Source organism: Bos mutus, chromosome 3 (genome assembly GCF_027580195.1).
Source record: "Bos mutus isolate GX-2022 chromosome 3, NWIPB_WYAK_1.1, whole genome shotgun sequence".
NCBI lineage: Eukaryota > Metazoa > Chordata > Mammalia > Artiodactyla > Bovidae > Bos > Bos mutus.
In genome coordinates this window covers 104,145,180-104,166,263 of record NC_091619.1, presented here as the reverse complement: position 1 = coordinate 104,166,263, position 21,084 = coordinate 104,145,180, and the positions used below count along the sequence as shown (strand labels likewise).

The following is a 21,084-nucleotide window of genomic DNA, read 5'->3' as shown; positions in this document are numbered from 1 at the left end:
GGCCTTAGCAAGCTGTAGTTATGCGCAACATAAAGCGGAGAGGAGGCAAAAACTCTGTGAGCAGATTGAGCCCACCAGGATATAAAGATGGAAGCAATGAGCAGAAGGCAGCAGAGACTCCACAAAAGAGAAACCATGCTGCCCTGAGAGGGAGCTACTTCTGGTCCTGACAGTTTCCCAAGTCCTAGCTTGAAGCCTGGCTATAGTCCCCACCTCTAAATTTCCATGAGATTCTCCACATCACTTCTACAAATGTTCCTCAGAAGTTGGTGGCTATTGGATTTGCTGACTAGCATCCTTTCCCACTCTCTTCTTCTAGTAACAGGCCCTGCCTCCCTGGTCACAGGAATAGGCATGTGACACAGACGTGCCCAATGGGAGAACCCTATTTCCCTGGACACAGTGATTGAGCCAGGATGGGCACATGACCTCAGGTGCATCACTCACTCTCCTATACTCTTATATACAGGTGCTGGGAGATTTGCCTCTGTCTTCTCCAGGGTTATTAATTTGGGACAATATGAGCTGAGAATCCATCTTTCCCTGTGGCAGGTGAAAGCACAGGAAAAGCCCATCTAGGGAGGACTCAGGATTCTACCTGAACTGCTCCCCTGTGGGCTGGTCTTTAGCAAGACCAGGGGTGGACACCACCTCCTGCTCTCTTGATGAACAGGAGCTTCATCCTTCACCTGTCCTCCTCCCCTACCCCTCCTCTACCCCCTGGCCTGCCAGGGAAGACGCTCCGTCCTCTGAAGCACAGAACTTGAGGTCTGTTACCTCCGTTTTCACATTCAGATTTGGATTCACTCCCCACGGATGAGAATGCATGATAAATAGTGGCCTTGAGGTTAAGATATCTGAGTTCAAGTCCTGGCCTTACCATCCATTCTCTGAGCCTTCATTTCCTTTAAAAAATTTTTTAAAACAGAGACGTAAGTGTGCGTTCAGCTCAGCTGGCAGGGAATCGCATGGGAAGCTGTTTGGTGACTATGATGGACTGTGTGGACGCAAGGGGCCAGTTGCTTGAGATCTGGGAGGGCTTCACAGAGGAGATCACTGAGATGGGGGCATGGCTGGCCCAGGGAGGGGCAGTGGCTTGCGCAGAAGCACAGAAGCCTAAGAGATCCCTTATGGAAATGGAGGGCAATTCACAGTGATCCATGTGCAGGAGGGATGGTAGGGGGCACAGCTGGGTTCTGAGGTCAGCAGGTGACAGGGCGGAGAGGGACTTTGAAGAAGCTTATTATACTGGAGGAAGAAGCAGGGCTTGAAGAGCTGACGTGGTGACATCCACGCTTTAGGAGGAACACTCTGGATCTTCAGGGCCAGATGGCGCAGAAGGGAAATGTGAAAGCAGGAGGTGGACTGACCTGCGCCCTCAAACCAGGCAGGAACAAGGCTCTCCCTCCCTCCAGTGTGGCTTCAGCTGGAAACAGCAGCCCCCCCAGTTCTCAGGCCTCTGAGTCACCTCCTTAGGTTCTGTTGCCCTGAGGCCAGGTCAGCCTCACTCCTCTGTCCTAATTGCTTCCTGTCAAGGGAGCTGGCCCCCTCCAAGCGTCCTTGAGAAAACCCTTGTGAAAGTAATTGAGCGTTTCAGGAGGAAGCAGACACCTGCAGCTGACCGCTCCCCCTTCACTGGCCCCTACTCCCTGCAGGGAACAGTGCTTCTCTGGCTATTGAGGGGGGCATGTTCTGAGAAAAACACTTTGCCACCAACTCCCATCCCCACCCCACCACCTTTGGGTCAGCGTAAGCGGGTCTCAGGGCTCTGGGCTCCTGTAGATGGTGGAACAGTGTCTGCACAACACCCCTGACCAGGGGGGCAAGCAGGGTCTGAGATCCAGGCTGTGTGCCCCTTGCCAAGCTGTGAACTGGGGCATGACAGGCTGACTGTTCAGAAAGGGGTAGATCGTTCTCATTAGCTCAAATGTGCCATCTACTGGCCTAGCTGCTTGCTTATGGGATGGCTACATTCAAAGGGGCACCTTTTCCTAACATGTGCAAAGAGCACCAGGTGGACTAATTGTAATCCCGACTCTCGGCCTTTGTCCCCGCTGCCCTCTGCCCACTAACTCATGTGGGCTCTGACCACGTCTTCCATTGGACAGAGGGAGAAACTGAGTCCAAGGTCTGCCGCCACTAGCTCCCTTTTGGGGACAGTACTCCTGCCCCCAGGCCCCCCAAATCAGCATCTGGTCTGGCGCCGATGAATGGACCAAGGGCTCCCAGGAAAAGCTAAGCTGAACCAATCAGATTCCCTTGCTTGAAAACTGAATTAAGAGACATGGAAGGGAGCTGTTAGTCACTGGTGAGTCTGGATACAGAGCTGAAGAAGCAGCCACTTTGTGCAGGGAAACCAAAGGGGTCTTAAGAGAAACTAAAGAAAAGAGTATAGACGCGAACATTGCCAAAGGGATGAGAACCCTCAAGGCCCAGAGATGAGAGGGCAGAGGTCCCACTGGCAGTGCCTGTTCTCTTGAGGCCCAGTCATTCTTGAATTTCCATCTTTAGGGTCCCTTGTAATCTGCTCACCCCTTGCTGTGAACTAGCTTGAGTGGGTCTCTGTCCCCTGTAACTTGGAACAAGGACCTCTGCCCCAAGGAGGATGCCGAGGTTCCCCCATTGTGTGAGCTCCCTCAGGTCTCTTCTCCCCTTTTTCTCCTCACCCCAGCCCTGTCTCCAATGGAGGAAGAGAAGAGGCCCCCAGCACGGTCACACTTTTTATTCAATGTCAGTGAAAAAAAAAAATACATGACACAGCACAGGGTTGAACAGTGAGGACAGTCACTGCAGGCACAACCAGGAGCAGCACATCAGGAGAGAGGGGGCCACGCTGGAGAATGGGTTGGGAGGCCCCCCTTCTGCCACCCAGCGCCCCCTACTTCTCCAGGCCTCCACCAAAGCAAGCAGGGCCAGATGCCCTGGGAGGCCCAGTCCTGTTCCACCCTCTGGAAAACGTAAAAGAAAACCCTGAAAGTTTTGGAAAGAAAATTCCACATTTTTCTGAGACTTTTCAATTGCAGCTTCGAATGACATTTTTTCAAAACTGATGAATAAAATATGTAAGCAATGTATTCTTGCCCCCACAGTGATCTCCAAAGTCAGCACAAAGCCTCACCCAGGGTGGATCTTCAGGAAATACTTGTTGTTTTAGTAAATTTTTGTGTAAAAGTATTTACAGGGTCAGCTTACTCCCCTGCCCAGCCTCTTCTCTCTTTCCTTTTTCTCCCCTCTCCTCTCTTGCTCTGCTGTAGGATGAATTTCTTCCTCGAGGGACTGTGCTATTGTCAGGAAACACTTCAGTGCCTTTGCTTATGGGCTTCCTTTTTCTTAACTTTTGATTTAAAGGTAAGTCATATAATCTTGACTACAACTCAAAAGACTAGAGTGGACATCTGAAGTTCCCCTTCATAATGATATATATATATATTTTTTGGCTGAGTCACTTGGTTTGTGGGATTTTAGTTCCCCAACCAGGGATTGAACTCGGATCCTTGGCAGTCAGAGCGTGGAATCGTAAGCACTGGATCGCCATGAAGTCCCAGTGATGATTTTCAGAGAGAAGAAACAAAGGGCTCATCAGTTAGCCCAAAAGGATGAATGAGGGCAAAATACAGTTAGAAGGCAGATTGGGGACCTTGCAATTCACAGAGCTGCTGCAAAAAGATACAGAACTTCAAGGGAGAGTTTGGCTATATCAACATTTTAACTGTCCATATATTTTCGTGTCTATGCAAGTCATACTTCATACTCTGCTAACTCTGTGGCAAGCCCTTCTTTGCTGGGGCAGGGATAGGAGGACTGCCTCTCTTCTCAAGGCAGGGCTGGTGCTCTACCACAGGAATTCCCAAGCACACAGTCCCCAGGACATCCAGGAGCATGTGGGAGCAAAGCCTGGCCTGCCTGTGGCTCCTCCCATGAGCAAGATGGGGGTCTCAGTTCCCAGCCTGACATTATGTGTTCACCCTGCTGGGATAGCTGAGAACCTTTGACCTGAACAGCAAGTATCACCATGGTATGTGTCCAGAGGCTTGGAGTGATCATGCTTTCATGAGTAGGATTTTCCCACCAGTTAGAAAGAAAGAAAGAGAGAGGGAAAAAAAAGTTCCCTTAGGGAGGAAAATAGTAAAGACACCGCAAGATGCTTCCAAGGTTGAGTCAGATGCCTCCTAAGACAGCACTGACCTGTTAGCAGAGCTGCCCAGAAATAGAAAATAAGATGTTTGAAAATGTGGGGGCTTCAATCAAGCTCCTATTTCTTTTTGGAAGACCAGAGCCTCAGATACTTCTTAGAAGGAAGCTTGTAAAGGATCAAAACCAACTTAGCTTTCTTTACGGTCAACCTCTGTACCACTCAGAGTCAGAGGAACGAGCAGGGAAGAGATCCTCATAGAGCCCCGGGCTCAAGTCTGGGCACTGTGCCACCTCCTGGCTGTGCTCATGCGCTAGGAACTCTACTCTGTGCCTCAGTTTCCTAGCGTGGAGACATGGAATGAAGAATCCTATTTCCCTAGGCTGTGAGGATAGAATGAGATGGGGTCAATGGCAAGATCTAAAGCATGAAGTTCTGTGTGATTGTGAATTAGGTTAGAGTCAACATTTGGGGGATAGGAACCCCACTTTGTAAAAAGTCTCCCACTGGAAGTCAAAGCTGAGCTGGGCTGTAGAGTCCTATGTATCTCTGGTGCTGACTGGCAGCATAAAACAGACTTAATAGCCAGCTCCTGAGAGTAATGGAACATCCCTTGAGGCATTACTGGATAAAAACTTGCTGGTTACTGCCCAAGGATGTGAATTCCCCAGCCTGACCATGTGGCTGGTCATAGGCAGAAGGATGAAAAGAGGGTGACAACTCAGTGGACTTGCCATCTCCAAGGGCAGCAAGAAGGAAGGTCTAGGAGAGTTTGAGGAAAAAAGTCAGCTTCCCCGAGTCTCCATTTGCAGAGAGGGAGGACTCAGAAGTAAGAGGTATGCTGCATCCCTTTCCTGAAGATATACTCTTGTACTCCCCAACCCAGCAATCATTCCCTGCTCCCACACTGGGTTGACAGCACCTGTGAACTAGACTGTTTTCACCAGCAGTTCAAGAGGAAATCCACTGTCACTGCACATCAAAGCTAACTTCTGATTATAAGTACAGGAGAAAGTAAAGTGAAAGACTTGATGAAGAAGCAAGATTAATTTTCCGGCAGTCAAAGCATGCAGCTGTAGAGCTCACTGATCCAAAATTGGAAAGCAGACATTGAAAAGCAAAGCCAGTGTACTTGGAAGATGACAAATTACCTGGCAGATTCAGGATTGGGAGTTAGAAAAAGCCTTTCAAGTGGAGCATGCCCGGCACGCTTTTAGGCATTTAATCCATAAATGCAGCCTGGCAGCCTAAACAGTGGCCGGCTGGTCCTCTTCTTCTAGCTCCTTCTGCTTCTGGAGCAGTGAAAGAACAAAGCCCATCCTTAAACTAGACCAAATCCAGATGTGGGAACTACTTCTGTCTCACTCTTGGCAAGCCTTGTGTTCTCTGTTACTGAAGTCAGCACCTAACCAGCATTAAGTGCACAGTAGAGGGTTGCTCACTGAATTGAAAAAAAGACCATTTAAAAGGAAGCAGCAGAAGCTGCTGACAGTGACAGTTCAGGATGTAGCCTGATAAGAAAATGTGTCATCTGGTAAGCTGGGTGATATTTTCCTCTTTTTCTCTCAGCTCTTTTTTACCCCCTGAAAATTAGCACTTTCTATATTCATTTAATCATTTTACAAGAAACCAAGTAATATAAAGTATGTTTTAACATCCTCAACTAATAAAATGAGTTTAGCTCTTTTAAAGGGTATTAAAAAATAAGTATTACATCAATTTCAATTTTTCTTAAAATCCCCACTGATGTGGTTCCTAGATTTCCAAATACTTTCCCTTTCATCCTTCTGCAGCTCTGTGTGGAGCTGAGCAGAAAGATTTAACTGTTCCTCTCAAACTAACCAGCTGTACCCTCTCCTCACCTGAGTTCAATGTCCGTCTGAGTCCCTGACCACTACCCTATGAGCTGCCAGGGGGCCAGAATGTGTCTTGTAAACTACCATAGCCTTAGCACCTAGCGGTGCCTGGCCTTGAATAGGTGCTCAATAAACATTAGTTGAAGAAAGGACTGAGTGAACACTCCAAAGGCTGGGGCCGGAGGGGCCAGGTAGAGTTGTGGGACAGGGCACAGACCACCCTTAAGGGTTCTGGGTCCTCAGTGAAGGACAGACCCAATCTGGCCCTTTAACTGGGGTCTGTAGGACCACATCCTATAAAGCACAATCCCAGAAGAACAGAATTTCAAAGCAGAACCCAGCCCCCCTGCCTTTACCCTGAACCTTGGGGCAAAAACCAGTTCCCCTATGCCCAGCAGATGTTGGTTCTGGGCCAAGACTGGGGCTGGGGCTAGGCCATTAAATACCTGAGGATCTTCTCTATTCCAGGGTGAGGTGGTCCCTTAAAGATCTTGACTGAGGAGAGCAAGGGCTTGGGCAGAGGGGTGGGTGGGCCAGAGAGTGAGGCTGGAGTCCCCCTCCCCCTAAGGAAGGGCCAGCCAGAGAGGTCACTGGGTTGGGAGGTGGCCACGCCCCTCCTGGCCAGAGGCCCTGCCCCTCACCAGCCTCTACTTCTGCATATCACACTGCAGCAGCAGCACAATAGACGGGTCGCTCTTGGCCGCCTCCTTGAACTCCTCCAGTGTAATCTGGTCGTCCTTATCTTGATCCATCTTCTTGAAGATCTTGTCCACACGCTGCTGGGGCGTGAGCCCATCCTGGTTCATGCGCATCATGATCACAGTGCCCACCATCTTGTAAATAGCCTGGTGGGGCAAGAAGGGGGATGTGAACACTCACAACGGGGACAGGAGATGGGAGATGTACGAAGGGACCCAGGGGTGGCATGGAGAACAAGGGGCCGTGTGAGGATACTGGAAGGTGATGTATAGTCACTAAGACTGGCTATTTAATCAGCATCTCACACCAAACATGTCTACTACCCAACTCTTCACCTCCAACCTGCTTCTGCCCCAGAGGGCCCTGTCTCAGTGAACAGCAAATTCATTCTTCTAGATGTTCAGACCAAAAGCCTCGACACCATTCTTGACTCTCCTTTTCTCACACCCATGTCTAATCTTACAGCAAATCTTGTCAGCCCTAATTCTGAGTAGGTCCAATAACGAGCCACCGCCTGCTACTTCCACTGATCCATGGCTGTCGCCTCCATCCCCCTGTGACCCGACTGCTGTTGGAAGCCCCGCAACTGGTCTCTCCCTACTTTTGCTGCCCTCCCACCTGCTCAGTGTGTTCTCCACATGGAGAATAGAGAGAGCCCTTAAGGGCTTCACATCTCACTTCGAAGAAAGTCAAGTCTCTACCCCAGATGATGATGCTAAGAAACGGCCTCCTGACTACCTCTCTGACCTCTTCCTACCACTCTCCCCTTGCTCACTTCTCTCCCACCACCCTGGGCTCCCAGCCACTCCTTGAACACTGGAAACACAGTCTAGTGGGGTCTTTGCATTTATTCCTCCCCATGCACAGAACACTCCTCCCCCTGACACCTATGCAGTTAGCTCCCTCACTTTATCCAGGTTACTCCTCAAATCTCACCTTACACAAAATCACTTTTACTTCATTGCCCTCTCCCCTTATTTTGCTTTGCGTATCTTGTTTGTAATACTTACTGCCTGACATAGCATAGGCTTTGTTTTGTTAAATTTTCTTGGTAGAAGGAATGCCCTGTGAAAGCAAGAACTTTGAACAGAGACTGGCTTGTGGCAGTCTCTGTTGAAAGAATGAGTTAAGAACTTGGACTCTTGTTGAAAGAATATATATTTGTTGAAAGAACATTGAGTTAAGATCTTGGGACTCTGGAGTCAGACTCCTTAGATTTGGGATCAAGAACCATCACCTGATAAAATGGGGTTTCTAACAGTACCTACCCCCTAGACTTGTTGGGTAAAGTACTTAGCACAAGACCGATCCTACTCTGAACACCCAACCAAGGCTAGCCGCTGGATCCTGGGAGGAGGGAAGAGGGAGGAGGGAGTGGTGGGCTCCCGAGGCCTGAGCGGAGGGTGGCTGGAGAACGGCCCTCGCAGCGAAGACAGGAAGCGTGTCTTCCCAACCCACCTCAATGATCTCCAGCATCTCGAGACGCGTGATGCGCCCGTCACCGTCCAAGTCGTACATTTCAAAGGCCCAGTTGAGTTTCTGCTCAAAGCTGCCGCGGGAGGTGACCGAAAGGGCGCAAATGAACTCCCGGAAGTCGATGGTGCCATCGCCGTTCTTGTCGAAGGTGCGGAAAGCGTGCTGCGCGAACTTGGAGGCGTCGCCGTAGGGGAAGAACTGAGGCGAGGACACGAGGGGCTGGAGCCCAGCGACAGCCCCGCGCTCGCGGCCCGCCCCCTGGCTGCCTGGCCCCGCCCCCTGGCTGCCTGGCTCCGCCCCCGCCCGTCCGGCCCGCCCCCGGAGTGCTGGGCTCCGCTTACCTTGATGTAGAGCTGCTGGAACTCCTCCAGGTTGAGGATGCCGCTGGGGCAGTCCTTCAGGAAGCCCTTGTACCACTGCTTCAGCTCCTGCTCACTGAACTCGGTGTTTTGAACCAGGTCTTCCAGCACCTCTGGGGCCAGCTTGCTGTTGGTCTTCCCCATGGCAGGGCCTGGCGGAGAGGGGCTCCCTCAGTTTGGTCCAGGGCAAGGCTGTCACCTCAGCAGCCTTCCGCCAAGTCTCTCTAGGGCGGGGTTCCCTTTCTCCACAACAGCCCCTTCCTCTAACCAACTCCACATTCCCACAGCCAGGACCACCCCCCCTCCTTCCACAGCCGGGGGGAGGGGGGGAGGGGTCTTCTTCTCACTTACACGGTGGACACCCCCGCCTCCTACAGATGGGTTCTGTCATTCCACCACACTCCTTCCCATAGAAGCTCCTGCCTCTCCTCTGCTCGCCTCTTTCCCCGCACACAAAGTGGGGGCTTTCCCCTTATTACATCCCGATTACAGGGCCTCCTCTCCAAGCAGGCCCCTCCCCTATCCTCACAGCAGTTTTCCTCCCCTGGCAACCAGGGTCTCTAGCCTCCCAGGGCTCAGCTCTCCTCTTTCTCACTGACCGGTTTGCAAATCACAGTCTTCATTCTCTCCTCTCCTCTTTACACCTTCCATAGCTCCCTACACCCATAGAATAGTCGTAATCCTCTCCTTGCTCTTCAGAGCTCTCTGCACTCAGCTTCTACCCACCACTACAAGCTCCTCTCCTACCTGGCAGGTTCCTCATGTATTCCCCTGGCGCTGTCTCCCAAGTCCTTCCTCAAGACCTTCCAGGGCACCTGAGCAAGAAGCTTCTCTCCCTCCTTCCTTTGTACAACAGAAATCCTAGCTGGTAGCCCTGATGACCCTGACTGTCTTCTCCTTTTCATTAGTTCATTCATTCCCTGAGCATTTATTGAGGCTGACCATGTGCCAGGCCCTGTGCTGATGATGGGGATAAAGTCAACATGAGCCAGACTTCACTAACTCATAATTGGATCAAAGAGGCTGATTGTAAAGCACCTTAAATCCACACCAGGGAGTTTGGCGTGGGGCACAGAAGCTCCTGTGGTTTACATAAATACTTATAGATTGTTTACAGTATGGTGCTGGGAACCCAGAGAGAAGGAATGCATTTTTCAGATTTTTCCCTGGCTACAGTGTACGACATGACCTGGGTCGGGAGAGGAGGGGTAGCTCTGCTGCAGAGTTCAGGTGGGAGGCGATGACAATAGGGTGGGGTGGTAGAGGGATGTGGATGGACTGAGAGATGCTAGGAGGAGGCACTGGCAGGACCTGGAGACTGAATGGATGTGGGGCTGAGAGTGACAGAGGACTGCTGCCAATGCTCAGAACCGGGGCTGAATGGATAGAGGTGGTATTTCTGAGAAGCAGGTTTGGGGAGGGTGAAGAATCAGGCCCCAGTGGGACAATGAGCCCCTCAAGTATCTTGTGCCTGAGGAAGTTCCTGCAGAGGGAGGTACAAACCCTCCCCAGGAAGCCTGGCTGGAGTGAGGCCCCTGGCAGGCCCTGAAGGCTGAGTTGACATTCTTGTCAGACCTCCATGGGGGGAACGTCCTGCTAGAGCCTGACTTCCCCAGGACATGACCTGGGAGGTGAATTTGACCCACTCTGAGTCTCTTTGGAAGACTGCCAGACCCCAACTGCAGGGTAGCCTGTCATGAAGACACTCTGGAAAAGGACACCCGCAGGCTTGCAGAAGGAATTCCACTTCCACAGCCCAGTGCATGCCTGTGTGGCTTCTAATCCTTACTGCTGGGAGTACCCTAGACAGCCAGGTCTGAGTTTGGTCAGTTCCATGCCCTCTCTCGCTTCATGACTTCAAGCAATGATCTCCAGCCTTTTTGGCACCTAGGACCTGTTCCATGGAAGACAATTTTTCCACAGACCAGGGTGAGGGGATGGTTTCAGGATGATTCAAGTGCATTGCATTTATTGTGCACTTCATTTCTATTATTATTACATCAGCTCCACCTCAGACCATCAGGCGTTAGATCCCAGAGGTTGGGGACTCCTGAGTTATAGAATACCTCTGGATCTCAGACCCTCCAAAGGGCCATCAAGAAGATCAAGAAGCAGTGGAGGCAGCAACATCCTCGCCTGCCTCCCACCCCCAGAGGATGATGAATCCTATACGCTCCCAGGGAAAGCCAGGGACAGGGAGGCATGCCATCTTCAGGAACCTGGAACCAGGGGGTCCCACCCAGCTGTCCTGGGACCGGAATCAAAAGCACAACTGCAACACACATGAGCAGAAGGAGGCGGGCTCCATTCTCAGCTGCCCCCTCCTCCAAAGCACACTGAAGGCTCAGGAACCATCAAGAAAGTTCGAGAATGCAGAGGTAGTGGTGTCTGGTGGGGGAGGCAGAGCCTCTCCCTCTGTCTCCTGTGAGACGTACCCAAGTGTCTGCGTAAGCAGTAGGAGTGGGTGGGAGCACGTCAGTGTATAAGACTGCAAATCTGCCAGAACGCACACACACACACATATGTGTGTGTGTGTTTGTGTGTGTGATGGAGTCTATGTGGCTCTTACCTTCTGCCCCTTTTCTCTCCCCCGCTCTGTGCTGCCTTCCCACCATTTTCTGTCTCCTGGCCATACCTGTTCTCAGTCCCCATTTGATTCCTGGCCCACCAGGGACTAAGAAGGAGGCTTCATCTCTCTTCATTCCTTCTACCACTCTTAGGTCAGCAGGCCAAAGCTTTTAAGATCATCCCCTTTAAGATCATCCCCTTATGTTAGTGAAAAACTGAAAGCCAGCGGAGGAGAAAACTGGCTCAGAGTTACACCCAGGCTGAATCTATGCCACCTGCCTGGACTGCCCTCTCTGAATCACCTCTTGTCCACCACAGACTCCTACCTGCCTTCCAGGAAAACTATGGCTCTGCTCTGCCTCTTGGCATAGATGGGACCATTTTGCTGGCTCCAAGTCACACTATCTGATACCTAGGAAATATCCATCCTTGGGGTGGACCACCAGGGCCTCTGACTCAGCACACCTACAGCCAGATTCACCCTCAACCTGTGATGGTCCTTCTCCCTCCATGACCCTTCCTTCCCTCCCTGGGATCAGGGAGGGAATACAATCATAATTACATTTCTTCCCTCCCTGGGATCAGGGAGGGAATACAATCATAGTTACATTTAGTTTCCCCTCTTCCTTTTCCCTAGATCCCACTTGCTACTAAGGCCTATTGTTCCTTCTTTTGAAGTGCTCCTGGAATGTACACCACGTCTTCTCCCCATGCCCCTCCTCCCCGCCCCCGCCACTGCATAGTCAGGGCCAGGGGCACAGCCAAAGGGGCTGAAACCCAGCTGAGGCACTGTTTGCCAAGCCTCCTATGGACTCAGCTGCCTCAGAAGGAGGGCTTTCCTTGTGATTCCTCTGTTCAACAGAATGTCTTTTCTAGTTTTGCCCAGAGGTACAATATAGGCTAAGGGTTGCCCTACCCATGGGTCCCCTTAAACTCCAGAACCCTCTAAAATCTCATGTCTCAAGTCAACTGTCTACCCTTACCTCCCACTACTCCCCTCACAACTACATACTTCAGTCAGAACCTACTTCAATTGTTGTTCATAATCCTTCCTTCTCTTCTGGGCTGATGCAGCTACAATCAGCCTTCAGGGCTGACTAAAGCCCAATTCCTTATGATCAGCCTCTCCCAGACTGGAGAGCGGACAGTCAGCAGCCTGGACTTGGCATTCTGGGCATGAGTAGACCCTGTGAGGCCACAGAATTGATCCTGACAGGCGTGTAGACTCCAGAGCTCTCTGATTCTCACCTGGTGTTCTAGAATTCCAGAATGGAGCCTGATTTGGGGAAGAGTTTTGCATTACTCTCTTGTCTGGGCCGGAAACATTTCTCCAGACATTTTGCTCAATGGTAAAGAGCTTATCCTCTCCCAATATTAACCCTGTCTGCTTGGGAGCAGCTCGGACAGTGAGAAAAGTCATCTTCCCTTATTCCCATTTTCCCTCTTGTAGCTGCCCACACAGGTTCCCACTCTGCCCTCTGTGGCAGGACAGAAGTGCCCTGCAGAGACCTACTCTGGAACCCAGAGATGTTTAATGAATGTCCCTTTGTGGATTATACTCAAGGGGCAGAACCCCCTTCTTTCTCCTTGGAACAGCATCAGGCTGTTTATCTGTGTTCTCCTGCCGTTGCACCCTCTTAGAGACAACAGAACCTAGATCTGAGGAAAGGAATTCACCCAAGGTCAAGTGGAGTCCATCAGCAGGAAGAAGGCCAGAACCTGCAGGGGCATGTTCTGTTGGAGCTGTGGCCTGGCTGAACGTAGGCAGGCTCCTCTTGAGGGCTGCCTCCAGCTCTGAAGAAGCTGGCCCTTCCCCATGCGTGAAGACACTGTGCCTCTGGGCTCCGAGGTTTCTTTCAGAGGGCAGAACTCAGAGTTGTGGGCTCCAAATGGGAAGGTGGCAGAGAGGGTGGGAGGAACTGAGGGAGGCAATAATCCCACACCCTCACCAAGCTTCAGAGGAGCTGGTGCTGAGACTGTTGCCATGGTGACAATAGCTCCCTGGTCAGGAGATTTTTTTCTTCTCCTCCCTTTGCTCTTCTCCAAGCAGCAGCCATGGCGGCAATAGCTAGGTCTTCTCCTTCTTATTAGTGAGTGGCAGGGGATGATAAACCAAAGGTGGGCTTGTTGACTACCTCCACCTTGGAGCTGCCCATGTCATGTGGGCTCTTGGTCAAGAAGGGACTCCTAATTGCTAAGGAGGAGCCTGAGCCTGGAGAGTGTGTAGGAAGGGGGAGGCCCATACCCAGGCCTGGGTAAGAAGCAATGTCCTTTTGGTGAGGACTAAAGCCCCTCAGACCTCCTTTCTGAAATGTCCTAACGGTTCAGGAAAAGAAAAAAAGGGTCCTGTTTTCTCATAATTAGCCATAGAATCAGAGTGCGTCAGAGTTGGAAGGTTATCCAAGATCGTCTCATCAGATCCACTCTCTGTCCTGCCCACCCACCCTCTGTCTCCTATCTCATGAAGGATCAGAGAGGGAAGTTTGACTTGGTCAAACAGCAAAGGCAAGTTCTTCTGCCCTCCAGACTCAGGCTGCCTTAGGGAAAGAGCCAAACAGTCCATGGAGCTTTGGCACGATCCCCACTGAGCAGAAGGAAGACGGGAGAGGGAGCGGCTGGCTGGGTGCAAGAAGGCCAGAGAGGGTATGAATTAGAACGATATTTGAGAGGTGGAATGAGAAAACTTGGTGCTTTGGCCATGAGGGGTGAGGGGAACGGAGGAGGCTGGGACCTTGGCAGCAGTGACTGACAGGTCTGGGTGGTCTGCTGAGGGGTAGTGTTTATCTTGAAGCCAGGTGAAAGAGGCGGAAGATGGGCCTCTGTCTCTCACTGAGACCATGGGGAGGGGGGCCTGCTGAGAGAGAGTCATGAGGAGGAGAACTGGGTGGCCCCCAGGTATGCTGTGAGCTCTGTCAGCTTGAGAAGTGGAGGTGGAGATGGTCTGAGGGGCTGTGTGAAGTGGGAGTGGGCTCTCTGTGGAGGTGGAGGCTGTCTTTCGGGACAGGGACACTGTGGTGTGAAGTGCAGTGAGCTGCTCCTGGGGCTGGGTGGTGTGGCTAGGGGCTGTCTGCGGAGGTGGGAGGTGGTCATGGGGCTGAGCTGACTACCCATGGGGGAGGGGGATGGGTTCCTCTAGCATCAGCCACCACACCCCCAGGGGTGTGTGTGTGTGTGTGTGGTGTGTGTGTGTGTGTGTGTGTGTGTGTGTGTGTTGGGGACCAGAGCAGTTGTTGCTTTGGGGTTAAGGAGGCTTCTTTGCCTGCTTCCCTGGGACCTGCGGGGCCAGGACTCGAGTGGGTGGTCCCCTGGCCAGGGGCGGGACCCCCATAAGCCGCCGCCTACGGTGGAATCAGGGGTCAGGGAGATGAATCCGAGGGAGCAGAAGACGAGGGAATGGAGAGTGGAGGGGGAGGGGATACGTGCCTCCGCCCGGCCCTACCCGCGTTACCTGAGGCCGCTCGCCGGGTCGCTGGATGACTCTGAGCCTCCGCGGGTCGCGGGGACCGAGACGGGCTCGCGGGCCGGCCTCCAGGTTCTCCAAGGTCCGCTCCGAAGCCGCCTCCCAGCTCTTGGATCACTCTGTCGCTCGGAGGCGACACGATTTGCATAAGCCCCGCCTCGCCCCGGGCATGTTGGGCGTTGATTGGGTCGGCTGAGGCGGAGTGGCAGGCGGGGTTTCAGGTGGGGACCGGGTGGCCAGTGAGGCCCCGCTACAGGAGCGCGCCTCGCCCGCCCGCCCTGACCTTCCCAGAGTCGCGATGAAAAGGGGAGGGCTGTACCTTCGCCTGTATCCCGCCCCGAGACTCAGACCCCAGGCCATCGTCTGAGGTTAAAAGTGTCCACGATTGAAGTGGATTCGCAAAAACAACTGCACGGTTGCTATGGGAACGGAAGAACCACAGCAGAGGCTCTAAGCCTTTCCTTCTTGGGCCCAGAGAGGGTGGGGATGGAAAAGGGGATGAGTCACAAGATGTGATCCCCCCTCCCCCGCACATCCCACCCAAAATCGGAGAAGGGCCACGAGGAACTGAGTGGGAAGGGAAGACATGAGGTGGTCAGCAGCCCACGCCTTCACATCATTCATCGCCTCCCCCAACACACCCACTCCCCCCAAGCCATGGCAGGTGGGCGAGGATGGCGAAGTACCCAGCCTCGACCTAACCCCACGCTAGAATTTCGATCCTTCCCCCACACAGGCCTTCGTTACTTCTCACGGAGTCCTAGGAGGCCTCACGGGATCTCCCCGAGAGGTATCTCTCTGCCTGCCCCATGAACCCCTCCATTTCCCACCCTCCCGTCTTCCGTCCTGTAGACGGAGCCTGTCCCCAGCCCCCGCCAGTCTCTGGCCTCGGATGTTGACACAAGCTGGAGGCGGTTTACACTGAGCGGGTCTGGAAGGTTTCAGGGCCCTGGGAACACCTCCTCCCCGCATTTGGGGGTCTCCCCAATGCCGGGCCCAGCCGCCCGCCCCAGCTGCACTGGCAGCTGAGAGCTTCCAACCCAAGGCGATAATAAGGAACCCTTTTACTCCAAATCGGGGGCGAAAGGGGAGCAGATAGCTTCGGGTTGGGCCACGTGCGGGGGAGGGGCGTCTAGGGATCTGTCAAAAGTAGGGCGGGGCTTCTGGGGATTGGTTGAATCGGAGAGAGAATGTTGGGGGACAGGGGGCTGAAAGGGAGGCGGGGCCTTTTGCCAATTTTGAGGGCGTTGAGGTGGGAGGGGCGATAGGGGATGAGGATCAGCTTGCTGAGAGTGGAGGCTTGATCCCAGAAACTTCAGAGCCAAACTCCCTGGGGAGGAGCCAGTGGAGTTCTCTCTTTTTCCTTAGGAAGCGTCCGTTCCCCCTTGAATCTGTTTTGCCGTCCCATCCTCCCAGCTGCAGGCTTTGTCTTCTCTTTGGGGTACTAGCAGAATGACAGCATACCTGGCACGTCCCTGGCCCCTTAGTAGGGTGACATCCCAAGACAGGTGTTTGAAAACCCTGACTTTGTCACGTCCTGAGCACCTGGCCCTGGGAACCCAGAGAAGAGCAAAAATTCATTCCTGATCACAGGTATCATAACCAAGGCATGAGCAAGTGGGGAGAAGCAGCGTGAGATGCTGGAAACGGACTCTGGAACTCAGGTGGAATCCCATCTCTGCCAGGGAGCCCACAGATGAGCATGGGCAAGACCCTTCCCTCTCTGTGCCTTCCTCAGTCTGTAAAATTGGGAGCTGACACAGGAGGCCCAGGGACACAGGAGGCAGGGGAAGAATTTCAACTAGGAGGCTGAAGAAAGACTGTCATTCTGGACAGAATTTTGTGGACATGAATCCGACTGCTCTCTGCTACACTTATGAGCTTCTTAACAATAGGTGACATATAGAGAGCTTACTTTGTGTCAAATACTATTCTAACACTTTATATGTATTGCCTATTTTTTTTCCTCATAAGAACTCTTTGCAGCAGGTACATTTTTTCAAAGATTTTTTTTTTAATGTGGACTATTTTGGGTCTTTATTGAATTTGTTAACAGTATTGCTTCTATTTTATGTTTTGGTTTTTTGGCCCTGAGACATGTGAGATCTTAGCTCCCTGATTAGGGATGGAACCTGCAACCCCTGCATTGGAACGCGGTTTTAACCACTAGACTGCCAGGAAAGTACCCCAGAGCAGGTACTTCTATCCCTCCCATTTAATAGATTGAGGCATTTAACAGTTAAATAACTAGCTCAAGTTCTCATAGTTGGTAAGCTGCAGAGCTGGGATTTAAATTCAAGCAGTCTGGCTCCAGAGTCCACACTTGTAGCCAGTACACAGTATTGTCTCTCTTTAAAGATCCTTCAAATCCTCAATGGGAAGGGCTTTGGATTGGAATATTCTTTTCTGATCCCCCAAGGCATTAGAAAGGCAAAGCCCAGTGGGATATATTGGTCCTCCTCTGGCTCTTTAAACCAGGCAGGACATCTAGCCAGCCTTGCCCATGAATCATCACAGGCCCTGTGACTGTTCCTGAACTGCCAGTCATAACCCATATTCACCAGCTTATGACACTTGAGACTTGATCTTGATCCTGCCTCTGCCCTTTAGATTCAATGTTTAAAGCAATAGCAACTGACATTGACTGAGTTGCTTCACTATGTACCAGACACTCTGCCAAGTCCTTTATCTGTATCATCCCAAATATGACTTCTGCCAAGGGTGACATTTAAAATATCTAACAACCAGTTCAGGCAGAAGCGTTACCAGTCAGAATGGATGCTGGCCTTAGTTTTAGATCAAGGACTCTGTTCTTCCAAAAATGAACACTTTAGTTACTGGATCAAGGGGAGCAGGCAAAAGAGAAGCTAGGAAGATAGGGGCCCAAGGCTAGGCTAACCATTTACCAATCAATTTAGAAATATTTTGATGTTTTAACAACCTGCTATACCAGTGTGTACAGACTAAATTTCAGTCCTGGTATCATTATTTTATTTCTTGACAGTGAATGGCAGCTCAGAAATGTTAGAGAACTTGCCCATTGTAACACAGCCCATCAGTGACAGAGATTCCAACCTCGGTCCACTCCAGAGTACACACTCTTTTTTAAATGAAAATATTTATTTATTTGACTGCACTGGGTCTTGGCTGTGGCATGTGGGATCTTTGATCTTTGTTGCAGCTGCTGCTGCTGCTAAATCGCTTCAGTTGTGTCCACTCTGTGCGACCCCATAGACGGCAGCCCACCAGGCTCCCCCGTCCCTGGGATTCTCCAGGTAAGAACACTGGAGTGGGTTGCCATTTCCTTCTCCAATGCGTGAGAGTGAAAAGTGAAAATGAAGTCACTCAGTCGTGTCTGACCCTCATCGACCCCATGGACTGCAGCCTTCCAGGCTCCTCCATCCATGGGATTTTCCAGGCAAGAGTACTGGAGTGGGGTCAGGCAGTATCTTTTAGTTGCAGCATGTGGATCTAGTTCCCTGACCAGGCATTGCACCTAGGCCCCTGCACTGGGGGCTTGGAATCTTAGCCACTGGATCACCAGGGAAGTCCCCAAAGTGCATGCTCTTGACCACTAACTGACCTGTGTTCCTGGGAAAGGAGAGTGTTCAGAACAGAGCTGTTGTTTCCACTGTTCTGCAGCTAAAGGCTGAGCCAGAGGAGTGAGGTTTAAGTTCTGGAGTTTTGCTGTGACCGATCTGTTCTCAGGCTTGGCAGCACCTGTGAGGTATGTTGAAGGAAGGGGCTCGGCAGAATGAGGAGGGCAGAGCAGCCTGAAGGGAAAAAGGAGCAGTGTGGTTATGTAGGAGACCCCCAAAAGGAGGCACAGAAGAACTGAGTCCAGCGGGGTTTCGGTGAGGGCAGACATTTGTAGGCAGTGGCCGGCGCTTCAGTTTGCTCTGCCGAAATGCTAGCGTTCTTCCCCTGCTGGTCCCAAACGGTGCCTTTATGATGAATAACGCTTCCTGACTCCCTGGGTTTCCTCAGCCTTCTCAGTGCAGCCTAGTGACAGCTGGAATTCCCCTGGGTTCTAGATATTTTGTAGTCTTCTTAGTGGCTGGGAGAGAGTGAGATCACCAGCTTTGGGCTCTTTCCTTTTCTCTATTGGCTAAGCAGGATTTTTTTTTTTTTAACTTTCAAAATAGAAATCTATTATTTTTTTTTCTTGTTAGTACACAGTGGCTAAAAAATTCCCCATACTCTCTCCCTTGAGCATTACCTACAGGAGACCTTGTGTTTTGATGGCCCTGCTCTCATTTATTTTCTGCTGCAGAAGCCCTACGGTGTAGTGGGTCAAATGCATAGACCCTGGGGCCGGGCTGCCTGGGTTTGCATCTATCACTTTCCAGCAGGGTGACCACAGGCAGGTTACTTTATCTGCGTCTCAATCTCCTCATCTATAAAACAAGGATAATAGTAACAGTACCTATAGCAAGGGCTACTCTAAGAATTAAAATGAGTTAATACATGCCAAGTGCTTAGAACAGATTTTACTTTGGGGAATCACTTCTTCCCCATTGTATACAGTCTTGATGGGACTATCAATCTAAGTGTCCTGCCTTCCTATGGACAAGGATTGGTCATAAGACTCAAATAAGGCTAAATAGTCTCTCTCGCTGTTCCTCTCAAGCTAATCTGAATCTTGAGTAAAGTGATTCAAGGGTGGTAAATGATTAGCTCTGGTTTATTCCAGAGCAGCGCCCTGATGATGCTATAATTCATTCCTGCTATCTGAATCCTCAGAACCACTTTGGTACATGTTTCTTCCAAAGACTTACTTCTGCTTTTCCTTTGGCTCTGTGAGCCATTTCACATCCCTCCCTCAAATTTATTTTCTTTTTTTTTTTAAACTTAAGCTCCCCAGAGGTGACTTTTGTTTGCTTGCAGGAAGTACATGTGAGTTTGTCATATTTCTCTATCAGTTGTGACTCTTGGTTGCAAGAGACAGAAAATCCAACTCACAATGGGCTAAGCAAAAATAGGATAAAGTGGCTCTAGCAAGGGAAAACTCCACAAGTAGATTGGACTTCAGGGGGTGACTTGATTCAGAGGCTTAAGCAATGTGATTAATATCTGACCTCTTTCTGGGGCGTGGCTTCGCTCTCCTGTGTCAGTGTCAATTTTGGTTCTTGGGATCCATATAAAGGCAAGATATCTGCTATCATCTCTAGCCACCATCCTTTCCAGGGGAGTCCTACAGAAAAGCAGACTTTCTCTTTTGCAGAGCAGCCAGTCAACACCTGGGTTGGTTCTCATTGGCCTGATTTGGGATCCAGGCTAAACTCAGAATCAGTTTTTGAAAACAGGGGGATCCAGTGCTCTCCTTAGCTAGGGCTGGGTTATCCACCCCTAGAACTGGGAGGTAAGTTCAATTCCTCCTAAAGCATGTGTATCCAGAGTAGGGAAGGAGGGTGTTCTTACCAAGGACAATAGAAGTTCCTAAATTATAAAAACACACACAGCTAGGTCAGTTTTCATTCCAATCCCAAAGAAAGGCAATGCCAAAGAATGTTCAAACTACCGCACAATTGCACTCATCTCACACGGTAGCAAAGTAATGTTCAAAATTCTCCAGGCTGGGCTTCAACAGTATGTAAACTAAGAACTTCCAGATGTTCAAGCTGGATTTAGAAAAGGCAGAGGAACCAGAGACCAAATTGCCAACATCCATTGGATCACAGAAAAAGCAAGAGAATTCCAGAAAAGCATCTACTTCTGCTTCATTGACAATTCTAAAGCGTTTGATCATGTGGATCACAGCAAACTGTGGACAATTTTTCAAGAGACGGTAATACCAGACCACCTTACCTGCCTCGTGAAAAATGTGTATGCAGGTCAAGAAGCAACAGTTAGAACTGGACATGGAACAATGGACTGGTTCCAAAATGGGAAAGGAGTACGTCAAGGCTATATATTGTCACCCTGCTTATTCAACTTCTATGCAGAGTACATCATGCGAAATGATGGGTTGGAAGCACGAGCTAGAATCAAGATTGCCAGGAGAAAAATCAATAACCTCAGATATGCAGATGACACCACCCTTATGGCAGAGGGTGAAGAGGAACTAAAGAGCCTCTTGATGAAAGAGGAGAGTGAAAAATCTGGCTTAAAACTCAACATTCAAAAATATCATGGCATCTGGTCCCATCACTTCATGGCAAATAGATGGGGAAACAATGGAAACAGTGACAAGACTTTATTTTCTTGGGCTCCAAAATCACTGCAGATGGTGACTGCAGCCATGAAATGAAAAGACACTTGCTCCTTGCAAGAAAAGCTATGACCAACCTGCTGCTGCAAGCAGAGACATTACTTTGCCAACAAAGGTCCATCTATTCAAAGCTATGGTTTTTCCAGTAGTCATGTATGGATGTGAGAGTTGGACCATAAAGGAAGCTGAGCGTTGAAGAACTGATGCTTTTGAACTGTGGTGTTGGAGAAGACTCTTGAGAGTCCCTTGGACTGCAAGGAGATCAAACCAGTCAATCCTAAAGGAAATCAGTCCTGAATATTCACTGGAAGGACTGATGCTGA

The 21,084-nt window shown here is 50.7% G+C and overlaps 1 protein-coding gene across 1 annotated transcript; it reads right to left on the bottom strand.

Annotated features, from left to right (window-relative positions):
- Positions 1–2,713: 2,713 nt before the first annotated feature.
- HPCAL4 (hippocalcin like 4) lies at positions 2,714–14,669 on the bottom strand. Its single transcript, XM_005886746.2, has 4 exons — positions 14,539–14,669; positions 8,505–8,674; positions 8,146–8,361; positions 2,714–6,833 (listed from the first exon to the last, which is right to left on the bottom strand). The coding sequence occupies exons 2-4, from the start codon at positions 8,664–8,666 to the stop codon at positions 6,636–6,638; spliced, it is 576 nt and encodes a 191-aa protein (XP_005886808.1). The 5' UTR covers positions 8,667–8,674; positions 14,539–14,669; the 3' UTR covers positions 2,714–6,635.
- Positions 14,670–21,084: the final 6,415 nt, after the last annotated feature.